Here is a 12,796-nt window from a genome sequence, read left to right on the forward strand (position 1 = left end):
AGAATCCATTCTGATATTAGGGTAATCAATGCATTTCGTGGGATGAGTGTTTATTATTGTATGTTGGAAAATTAGCTTTCCTTTTATGAAAATTCTAGTTCCTAAAGTGGTAGCTATTTTGCTTGTACAACAGTTGCAAAATTTATGTATAAAGCATGTGACTTCATGTGTTGGTAGCCAATTCATGCATCCTTTATTTTTTTCTCCCCTTCAGCATGAATTGATTATTCTTGGCACAAAGCCAAGGTCGGTTCTTCGAAGTGTGGGTGTACAATAGCTTTGGCTTATTCTGTTTTTGATGTAACAGGGTTTTAATAGTTCCAACTTTTGACTATGATGATGAGAATTAGCATAGATGTAACAATAAGTGTGAGTTTCTTTTCTAAAAACTGAAATGTTTCTGTATTTAAGTTGCCACCTTTACTAAAAATTATGCATAAAATATTTTACTTGTTTTATAGGCTTTCCATTAAAAAGGCAAGTTTGTTTTGTTTCATATTCCTGCATATTTTCAGAAGTTCTGTCTTTTCCTTGCTGATTTTTCTTATCAGATTTGTTGCAGCAGTTATTCACTTTAGTTAGAATCCTGAAGAGTTGTACAAGATTTATTTATTTAGGTGTATATTATCTGCGTAAAGAGAATACTTCCAGTTTTTGATGTTTGATGCTACTTTCTTTAATAATTTTTAAAGCTATAAATGCTGAATTTCTATTATTAATCATACCACTAGCTGAGGATTTATTAAACCTAATAAGTATTTAATGTTTTCAAATTATTTAACAGCATTGTAATTATGCTGTGTTCTTTCACTTAAATTCAGCATTTTTTTTTGTAGGTGATTTCAGAATGCTTTTTGGAGAAGATAAGCAGAAAGTTTTCAAAATTGTGAAGCCACAGTTAGATAAGTTCAGATCATTATATGAACCTGCAATGAAGACCATGCCTTTATTACACTGGAATCATAGTGAGGGAAAAATTCAGGTAACGGTTTTTCTTTGTACAGTATGTTTTCTGTAATGATGCATTTCAGATTATTAACATCAGTGTGGTATAAAGTGTTATTTGTGCAATGGGAAATGCTCAATTCTCAACATTTTTATTTATTTATTTTATTATTATTATTACATGACACCTCCAGGGAGTCCAAAGACTCATCGAGGGAAGGCACCTACTCTACAACTCTCCGTCTCCACAACTCAGTCCCTGACTACAACTAACCGCAACTACACCAACGCCATCTACCGCCCATCACTACCACCACTAAAATTTCTACAGACAAACATCCATACCCACGGCGGGATTTGAACCTGCAGCCTTTTGGCTGGAGAGCGGATAGATACGCTAACCACTTTTAATTATCTAACTTGCTGAACCGTTGATTCTATATTGCTTATGTTTTATATATATCAGCAATAAGAACACTAAGGTCCAGAAGACTTAGTTATGCTAGATTGTTTTTGCTTTCCTTGATCTCTTACTCAAAATATGATCATTAGAAATTACCACACATTAATAATCATCATTGTATATTAATACCACAACCATTCTTTATTTTTCTTTTTGCCAAAAATTCCTTCCTTGAGTGAATTTTTTTTTTTAGCATATTTTTCACAAACTTTCTTCCTGTTGAAATTTTCAACAGGAAAAATGTTAATCAATCTTACATTTTCTTTGATATTAGTTCCTCAACTGGCATTTTAATTTTAATATCTTAATACCTATCATTTGTGCATTGTATAACTTTTTAAAAACTATTTAACAGTGTGTACTTTATTTCATTTAAAGCTTTATGAATATTGTATCAAAGTCACTGTAGCAACATCAGAGCATAGTTATACTCAAAACTGAAACCTAAATTATTGGAGAGAATAAAAAGTTGCCTATCTGAAGTAGCTCTAAGAGGTTTAGCATCAAAAGATTGCTATAACTGCTTTATTTTTGACATGGAGGTTCCCAAATCTTGGATTACTAGGAAAAGGGATAAAGATTGGGTTGTTTTGTATGGTAAAGGTTGATTTGCATGTCTTTAAATTTTCTTTTCTTTTGACAGACTACACATCATAGTCATATGCTAAACCAGATCACTCTTCTCATATCAGTTGAAGTATATGTCATTTTCCTCCTGCACATTTCTCTGATTGATCATAGTAAGCTAAAGAAGTTTGTAGATTTCGGAAAGAAAGAAAATTGAGTGAAGATATCTTGAGGGGAAGATGAAGATTGCCCTTTTGTTATATATTTTATGAATGTGGTAGCTAAGATCTCTAAAGTTTCTCCTGCTTGGAATAGTCTGTTTTCCATAAATGTTTGGATTATACACATTATCCATAAAGCTGTGTTTGGCATTGTTATTTTCATTTTCTAGTACTGTCATTTGAATAGGTAGTTCTAGTTCTGTTATGTCATGATCCTTGATCTCTTGTAATGTTTTTTTATGATTTCATACTCTCATGCAGGTTTCATGATCAAGTCTTATGAAATTGTTTGTGAGCTTAAAGGTCCAATATCATATAGTCTAGAAACTAAGGTACCTGAGACAATAAGCTATTACTGTTGTTACAACTTTAAGAATCAATTTTTCATTCTTGAAGTTTCAAGTAGAGCGATGTGGATACACTTCAAAATGGGGAAATGAACAATGAAACCTCTTTGTGCTTATGATCCCACAGAAGATTCTAAGGAAGAAGTGGAGGATTTTCTCCACTTTTTCTTTATTATTAGAGTTAGCAGCTGACATACAGAACATGGAAAAGTGGTTCTTGTTGGAGATTTAAACAGCAGAATAGGAAATGAATCCCATCAGGCATATAGAGACATTTTTGGATTTGGAGAAATGGGTAGGTCTAACAATAATGGTAAGTACCAGCTGGATTTCTTCTCAGGATACAGACTAGTCATTACTAACAGCATGTTCCAATATAAAGATATGCACGAGTTCACACGCAGAGAAGAAACAGGAAATAAGAAAAGCCTTATTGACTATGTCATTGTTGATAGTGATATCTTCATGTTGGTACAGGATACAAGAATATATAGAGGATTTCAAATTGGAAGCGATTGTAACTTAGTTTTAAATAGGATAAAGATGAATATCAAATTTAAAAAGAACAATATGTAATAAAGTTTTAAAAAGAATTAAAGTTGAGCAGCTTTTACAGGTAAATTGCAGACTCAACTATATAAACATTATTCAAGAAAAAAATGAAATAATTCAAAAACAAGAAACAAATCTTGGAGTTTCAGTAGCAAACTTAGAAGAAAACATTGATTGATTCAGCTAGGAATGCATGAAGTTATTTGCTAGGATAGGAAAATAAAAACACTGGTGGACACAAGAAGTTAAAGAAACAGTCCTGGAGATAACTCACGATATGGATATACTAGATGTCTGGAGTTAATTACAGGGGGTCCTCGAGTTACGTTGGAGATTGATTCCTGCGGACCGACGTAAGGCGATTTTCAATGCAAGTCAGAATTACCATAGCCTAAGTTACTTACCTAACCTAAAATACCCTAAAGTCATACGTATATATCAAGAAACAGAACTTCAACACGTGGCCGATGTTCATTGGCGTTTCTCCCTTTTTTGCCCTTTTAATAATGTCTAATTTCACTTCTAATGTAATGGCTTTCCTTTTCTTCAACACACTGCCATCGAAAGAGTCTGCCTTACGTTTGGGAGCCATATTGAAGGGTAAAAAGTCACAAAAAAACAGAAACACAAAAGTGAGAGAGTGGATGCAAACAAAGCACGCGGTACCCGAAGAGTGTATGCTGGGACCCAAGCATACACTCTGACGCCACCTCTCCCAAACAAACACCGTGTAATGGCGTATTCTTCTGCTGCATTCACAAACAAGTTCACCTGCGAAGTTTGAATTTTACGTTGCGCTGCTTCAAGTCGAAATTTATTTTTTAAATTATTTAAGGGATTACCACTGTAAAGTCGAAACGACGCATGTTGAGGATGACGTAGGTCGAGGACCCCCTCCCCCCCTGTACTTTGAAGTAATGAATGTATTCAAGAGAAATGCAAACAAGAGTACATATCATTATTTGAGGTAGAAAAAAAGCTATGAAAAGCTTGAAATGGATAGGCAGCTGGATTAGATAGATGATACTTGACCAGAATGCTCCAATATTGAGGTATGAGGTATAAAAGTTTGCAGTGATTACACTGCATAATTCAAGAAGGCCTAGTCAGAAGGTTGAATTCCATTCGATTGAAGTAGAGCTTTCATAGTTACCATTTATAAAAAGGAGAATAAAGCTGAATGTGAGAATTAAAGAGGAATTTTTTTTTACTGAGTGTTCTAGGTAACATTTATGCAAGCCTACTTGAGAAGAGGCTGACAAAATTTTGCCACTCTCAAACCTAGTCTCTGGCTATGCTATGTTGATGATGTGTTTGCTATTTGGCCACATGGCCTAGACACATTGAATACATTTTTAGTGCATCTAAATTGGTTGTTGAAAAATACCTTGACTAGCAGAGACAAGCAAGTTATTGTACCTGTGTACCGAGTCTTGATAAGACCTTATTTCGACTACTGTGCCCAGATTTGGTCACCTAGATTCCTTCTTGATGGGAAGGAGGTGGAGAGGATCCAGAGGCGAGTGACTAAGATGATAGCGGGTCTATGGAATGAACCATATGAGAACAGGTTGAAGATTTGTGGGTTGCAGAAATTAGTTGATAGGTGGAAAAGGGGAGATATGATTGAGACATTCAAATTGCGAAAGGGTTTCTATAGGATTCAGAGGATATTTTTGAGATCAGGATTGGTGGTGGGAGAACTAGGGGACACCTATGGAAGCTGGGCAAGAGTGTGGTTAGCAGAGGGTGTTAGAGCTGGGTGCTTTACTTTTAGAGTGGTAAATGAGTGGAATAAGCTGCCAGAGTCTGTTGTGGGAGATAATATAAAAGGGGAGATATGATTGAGACATTCAAATTGCTAAAGGGTTTCTATAGGATTCAGAGGATATTTTTGAGATCAGGATTGGTGGTGGGAGAACTAGGGGACACCTATGGAAGCTGGGCAAGAGTGTGGTTAGCAGAGGGTGTTAGAGCTGGGTGCTTTACTTTTAGAGTGGTAAATGAGTGGAATAAGCTGCCAGAGTCTGTTGTGGGTGCTATGACAGTGAGTGAGTGAGTTCAAGGCATGGTATGATAGATGCTGTGAGAATGTCATATAGTTGTGTGGACATGATGTTTAGGGCCTCCCTCGATGAGTCTAAGGACTCCCTGAAGTCGCCCGTAATAATAATGATAAATAGCCAGCACCCTAAAATCCACTTTACAATGGAACTAGAAGCCAATGACTGCCTGCCCTTCCTGGACACACTAATCACACGTCTTCCAGAAGGTTCCTTATCATTTTCTGTTTATAGAAAACCCACACATACAGGGAGATACACAAACAATCACACCATCACCCTTCTCAACAATATGGTATTTTAAAAACACTAACCCATAGAGCTAGAGCAATCTGTTCCAATAACATTGCTCTCACTGCTGAACTTTCTCACCTATGTCACAACTTCTTAACCTATGGTTATAATCCCCTTAAGATAGATAACATACTAAATGCTACCCAGAAATTCCCTCTATTAAAGGCACATCTGAAAAGGTATCTAGGGTGCTTAACAAACACCAACTGCGCACTGTATTTAAACCTTATGTGAAATTAGCAACTCTTATCTGTTCACCTAAGGATAAATGCACTCCTTTATCACATCCAGGAGTCTATGAAGTACCCTGTTCTTGCCATCAAGCCTACTGCGTACAGACAGGAAGAACTGTGGACATCTGCCTCAGTGAACAAAAAAATATAGCCGACACTTTTGCTATAGCAAGTCGGGTCTGGCAGACCATGCTTTGGATACCCCAGCACACACAGGATCAACTGTAAAAAAAACAAAAGTAATGCACAGAAGCTTCTACAAGTCAGAGAGGTTGTTCCTGGAATCAATAGAAGCCTTAAAACATACTCCAAACCTTAACAAGTATGGCTGTATAAATCTACCAAAGAATTGGGAGACAGTTATCCTAAGGCCAAATTAATATTTATTACTTTATTTTATTTTATTTTTTTCAAACTTTCTAAGACTATTATTTGGACTACTATTTCAAAACTTTTAACTTTTTTTTTTATTTAACCTAGATGGCGCCCTATTAGGACTTTAGTCTTGTGTTGCACGCTGCAATTACTTATACTAGCCCCACTGTTACACCGGATTGTGGTTGTCTTGCATTTGTAACAAACTTTGTGTTGTGTGCTCTGAAGATGCTGGATATAATACCAGCGAAATATTAGGTTTTAAGTTAATAAATAGTTATTTTCTTATATCCATCTGTGTTCATATCAATAATGTTAAATCTATTACAACATGTCATGAGCCTATCCATGCGATTATAGGTATGATGAAACTTTCAAAGAAATTGTAGAAGGCTCAAAATTAATTGCAGCAAAATTTGACTCAGAATCTGTATTTTGTAGTAGTAGACACTAAGGTGACGTAAAAAGACAACACAATTTCATTTAAAGTAAATTTTTTTCTCTGCATAATAGATCAAACATTAGAATCTTTGTAGGAAAGATTTATTTTAATAAAAGAACATATGAATTCATTTCAGTTTTTGTATTTGTTAAGTACTTCACAAAATAAAGAATATTTATTATTTTGTTGTAAAAAGTTACGACAAAAATTAACACATGAGAATCATTCAGACATTGACGCAGACGATTTATGCGAAGAAATTTTACACTGTCAACCATTTATTTCTAATTTTAAAAACGATATATATCAGATAATTTAGTATATTTATTCAAACGATTACAACTTAATCACAGTTTATCCAAACTTTACAATTTCTCTTCTTTTGTCATTATCGGTATCTGTAGCATCTACAGAACGGTCCTTTTCTAAACTTAAAATTATTAAAAACTACTTGCGCTCCACAATGGTACAAAACAGACTTTCAAATCTTGCCATTATATCAATAAAGTCAGATATTTTGGATCAACTTGATATAATGATATTATTCGAGAATTTTCATTAATTAAATCTAGAAAACTTCAATTCACTAAGTGATTTTTCTTTCTGTTTAAATATTTATTTACCTATTTCTTTACCCAATAATGTTTAATAATGTTCCTATTTTATATACTTGTAAGTTTATCTGTTTCTTATTTATACCTATACAAATGACAAAGTGATTTTCTTGCCAAATAAAATATAGTTAGTTTAATTTTGTACCAAAAATTATTTAATATTTTTGTTTTTATAAAGCTGTAAGTTTATCTGTTAATTTACGTAGAAACGTAAATTTGCAAATGATTTTATTGCCAAATAACATAAATTACTTTATTTTTTTCCAAATTATTTTTGTTCTTTTTTATACTTTTTTTTTGTAATTTCTGCTTTTTGTTCAATAAACTTATAATTAATATATTTCGTATTTCATTTTTACTCACTGATAGGTTTTTATAAAGTGATTTTTTTTATTGGGGAGAGGGGTATTGGGGTGCTAACTAAAGTTTTGCACACAGGTGCCAAACAATACTGGCGTGCCCCTGATCAAGCATGTCCTTAAGAGTGGAACTGGTGATGACAACTTATCAGTAGTGAGTACACAAACAGAAAACACTCATGGCATCATTTTAATCTAACAAAGAGTTAGTATTCCTAATTAAAAATATTTTGAGCCAATAAAATTCTCCAAGTAGTCTCCATAAATTTTCGTAAATTTATGGAGACTACTATCATATTAAGACTACTAATTCTCAATGTGTCAACCTTCATATTACAGCATCATCTGGAGTATATGCATGCATATTATTATTATTATTATTACGTTGTTGAATTCAATTGTTGTCTTTTATTTATATAATGGTTGTATTTTATTCAATCTTTTCTAACCTAACCTTCTATATTAACCTTATCGGCTGCACCATTTATGTTGTATCGCTTCTTCTTATTCACACCTATTTTAAACCTTTGTTGCTTTACCTCCATAATACACTATCGGGCAGCACGTGGTACCTCTGAGGGACAATGGAATTTCCTTGAGATAGAGGCAGTATCAGAGTGGCTAAGATTTACCTCTCGTATAACTCCAAGAAATTTATTTGTTTCGCTGCGCCTTAGCGCTGTTAGATTATTAAATATTAACAACCAAGAGGTAATCTCAGGACAGTACTTAATGATACCTATCAACTCTGCAGACATGGCCAAAATATACCCTTTTCAAATATCCCGCATAGGTTCGCATTAATATTTTATAAGCGGTGCATCGGATTCCAGAAATCACAGAAAGTCTTTGTTAGAATCAAAAGCAAGGTTTATTATACTCAAAGGTTGATACACATAATAACACTAAATCAAATCCCATCTTAAGGGAGTTTCAGACAAGGTATATAAAATTCAAACACTACTATTACACTTATAAAATATTATACAGTAACTTCCTAAAGTAAGAATTATATTAACCTTCGCTAATGCATTAATCATGTACTATTATCACAATCAATCTAAAACTCCGTAGCTCTGTCAGACCACACAAGATAACATTCATATCTTTCACAATCTCTTTATATTATGCCAATTCTTTACTCTAACATATCCTTAACTTCATTCAGTATAAAAGCGAACTTAAACACAACGACAGATGGTAAGATTAAATTCAATATCCCTCTAAACTGATAGCAATACAATCTTATCCTATAACATTAATGTTCCTTTTCCATAACATATTAACATGGCACATATTCTGTTAAACACAAACAAAGTTTACTTATCTTCCCTTTTCGGCTCTTTAGTGCTTCATAGGTTCACAGGAGACTGGCCTTCTGTGGACGGCCAGACTTGCTTCTTCCCATGGAGATACTGCTGCCAAGACCCGCGACTGCCTATCGGGATCCATCCGACATCGAGGCACCGTCACCCTCTCTGCCACCACGAGGGACGAATACACAGGAAATCCAGGGAAAAAAAGCCTTGTTACAGGGTCGTGACCCTTATATTTTCTCTTTCCTTCTCGGCGATTCTTGCCCCTTTCGATGTCCGGCCGACTCGCACTTGATATTACGTCATGGCGTCCATTCTCTGCCCTGCTTATTGCACGTATGCTGACGTGCGAGCCGCTCCTCCGCGTAACCTTTGGACTTGACTTCCCCCCAACTGTTGAATTTGTGCTTACATTTTATAATTCTTTTATACATATTTCATAATGCTCTGCTAATGTTTTACACTTTCAATATTGAATTAACCACATTCGTGAATGGCAAAATACATACTTATTTAATCTTTTCATAACAGAACACACTTGATTTCTATATACATAATACTTATTCCACACTTAGAGGCAATTTATTGTATTTATCTCATTCTTTTGTTTGGTAAAGCATGTTAGACTGTGATAAGATAGGAATTCATAAATTTCCACTCTATCACAATCTAACAACCTAACACCTCCAAGGAGCTCAAAGACTCATCGAGGGAGGGCACCTACGCTACAACTCTGTCTCCACCAACTGCAACTACCTTCATCATCAACACCAACGCCATCTACCGCTGCTTACCACCACTAGTATTTTCACAGACAATCACAAACATCCATGCCCATGTTGCGATTTGAACCCGCAGCCTTTTGGCTGGAGAGCAGATACGCTGACCACTCGGCCAACCAGGCTGGCAGGAGGACACCTACTCTACAACTCATAAGGACCAAAATAATAATTGTCATATTGATAAGGTTCGCGATCAAGCATGTCCTTAAGAGTGGAACTGGTGATGATGACTTATCAGTGGTGAGTACACAAACAAATATCCAAACAGAATGTATGAAAACACTTGTGGCATCAGGGCACGTGCGCGCACACACACACACACACACACAGAGCTTGGAAAGAAGTCAGTGGACACCATAGTGTGAGGAACAAACAGCCATGATGCCCACCTTAATAAGATGTAGTATTCCCCTTTCAATGTGATAACTGCAGCAATCCTTTGGCACATACTTTCCACAATTGCGATCAATTGGAATTTAGGACCATTCTTTCTGTGGGCATGTAATCAGGTCCTGGACTATTGTGGAGTGGACATCTCTTGACCTCACAAAACCCTGATTGAGATAAGGGTTCTGTGGAGGCCAGTCAAATGTGACGTTCATGTCAACAAACTATGCTGTTTCAGCAACAGCCTTATAACATGGTGCATTGTCTTGCTGAAAGAGACAATGGTCAATTCTGTAGAAACACCACGAAGTAGGAAGCATTGCACTGCAGAGGTCTGAGGCCAAGCTAGGAAAAACAGGACCATACCATTACACTGCCACCTCTGAATTTCATTGTTGGGGGTTACATACTCTGATAAGAGATGTTCACCAGGCATCTGCCATCCATCTGCTTGATAGAGGATGTAGGTGATTTGTTACTCCATAACACAGCTTTCCAAGCTTCCATGTCCCACTGTATACAATCTTTGCACCACTGAAGATGACACTGCATGTTTGTTCAAGTAATATTTGGCTTGCATATTGCAGTCCAACCATTGAAACCCATGTTGTAAGCATCAGTTCCGAATGTTTTTGTGCAGATTTGTGTTCCAGTCAGTGCTCGGAAGTTTGCATTCAGCATCATCTGATGAGCAGCTTTTACATATTATCCTTTGTGGCACCCTACAGTCATGTTCGATGAGTATGGTGGGTCATCCACTGTGGACAGCACTTGCAGACGACTCCCTGTGTTCCATCTCAGTGTATACTATCACTGGTCAACAATCAGTGATAGTATACCATGCTTCCATCTCAGTATACTATCACTGGTCAACAATCAGTGATAGTATACCATGCTTCCATCTCAGTATACTATCACTGGTCAACAATCAGTGATAGTATACCATACTTCCATCTCAGTATACTATCTGATTGTTGATCTTGGATGGTCCAATTTGTTAACAGTTTGCCAAAGAGATAGGCCTGCAACATAGAATTCTGTTACAATGCCTCTTTCAAATTCTTTCAGTTCCCTTCTCACAGCCATTTCACCTGGACACAGTTGCACTAACTTGGGAACATCATCAAATTCCTGACATGTACCCTCAACAATTTTCCACCAAATCAATCTGTTATCTGTCAAGACTCCAACATAATCAGATATTATATTTCTATCATCTAAGGCACTTTGTACCATATCAATCCACCTATCTTGGTCTTCCTCTGAGTCTTTTTCCTGCCAACCTGACAGAGAACACTTATTTTGCTAATCTGTCCTCGCCCATTCTGTTTAAGTGACCATACCACCTGAGATTAGCTCTGCTAACACATTCCTGGATGCTGACAATGTCAAGGTCTTTCTTACTATTCTTCTTTTTAATATGATATTGCCATTGATGCCATCTGTTTGTGTCCCTAATCTTTCTCAGGACTCTCATATCTGCAGTCTCTAGTCTTTGGTCAAGTATTTTACTTCTGACCCAGCTCTCAGATCCATAAGTTAAAATTGGTTTGAATACTGTCTTGTATACAGCTAATTTAGTGTTTTGACTTATTTCTCTTATTCCATATAAATTTATTTAGTTGACTTCCTGCCATCCCAGCTTTGTTGATTCTGTTGTGCATTTACATATTTAATTTACCATCTTCACTAAAAATCATGCCTAAGTAGCTGAAATGTTTTCCTTGTTGTATAAGTTCTCCATTCACATTGCCGTTGATATTTTCAATGCTTCTGCCTATTTTCATTGTCTTTGTTTTGATATTGCTGACCTTCATACCATATCTATTACAACAGTTATTCAATTTAGTAAGGGAATCTTGCAGACTTGTAGTGGATTTATTTAGAAGCTTAACATCGTCCACATAAAATCAAGAGATGACATTAACATCTCCAATTTTGATATCAGGTTTAATACCACTTTCCTTCATAATGTGATCCATATAGATAATGAATAATAGAGGGGATAAAGTACATCCTTGTCTGACACCAGATTTAATTAAACCTGATATCTAATTTGTTGGCGTGAAGTATGGAAGTCATCTTCCTGTACTTCCTTCAATTCTAACTGCCGACTTACAACTCAAATAGAGACTAAGTATTGCTTGATATAAAGCCCCATTGACACCATATAACTGTAGCGTATTGAATAGTTCTCTCTTAGCACACCTTGTCATATGCCTTTTCCAGATCTACAAAACTTAAATACAGATCTTTGTTATATTCCCATGATTTCTCAACTATTTGTTGTAAAGTGAAGATCTGATCCTGACAGCCTCTATTTGGCCTGAATCCAGCTTGTTCTTACCCAAGCTTTTCTTTCACAATCCTTCTCAACCGTTTCTCAAGTATACTTGCATAGATCTTACCAGGAACACTCAGTAGGGAAATACATCTGTAATTCTCACATTCAGTTTTATTTCCTTTTTTATATATGGGTACTATGAGAGCTCTATTCCAATCATCGGGAATTCATCCCTCTGTCCAGGCTTTCTGAACTATGCAGTGCAGCCACTGTATGACTTTTATACCTCCATACTTCAGCATTTCTGGTCTAATATCATCTATTCCTGCTGCCTTTCCACATTTCAAGCCTTTGAAGGCTTTTTCTACTTGAAATATGGATATGTATTCCTGAATGTGTGCCTTTTGAGCGTTTTTTACCACAGTGCTATCACTGCTTGTTTCATTTAGCAATTTTTTGAAATAATTACTCCATACTTCAAGAATATCTTTTTCTCCAGTTTTTTTGTCACCTTTATTATCTCTAATTCCTTTTATAATGCTCTTTCCTCCT

At 35.8% G+C, this 12,796-nt stretch overlaps 1 protein-coding gene across 7 annotated transcripts in view; it reads left to right on the forward strand.

Annotated features, from left to right (window-relative positions):
• The window catches only part of LOC150101815 (phosphatidate cytidylyltransferase, mitochondrial), a 195,858-nt gene that overhangs the window by 142,400 nt on the left and 40,662 nt on the right, over positions 1-12,796 (forward strand). For all 7 annotated transcript variants that reach the window (XM_090400300.1, XM_090400305.1, XM_090400304.1 and 4 more), the window contains one exon: positions 837-982. In XM_090400300.1, coding sequence (XP_090256426.1) covers positions 837-982 — 146 coding nt within the window. The remainder of the gene's footprint in view (positions 1-836; positions 983-12,796) is intronic.

This window comes from Typopeltis vanoorti, chromosome 11 (genome assembly GCF_054136105.1).
Source record: "Typopeltis vanoorti isolate ZY-2024b chromosome 11, IOZ_Tvanoo_1.0, whole genome shotgun sequence".
NCBI lineage: Eukaryota > Metazoa > Arthropoda > Arachnida > Uropygi > Thelyphonidae > Typopeltis > Typopeltis vanoorti.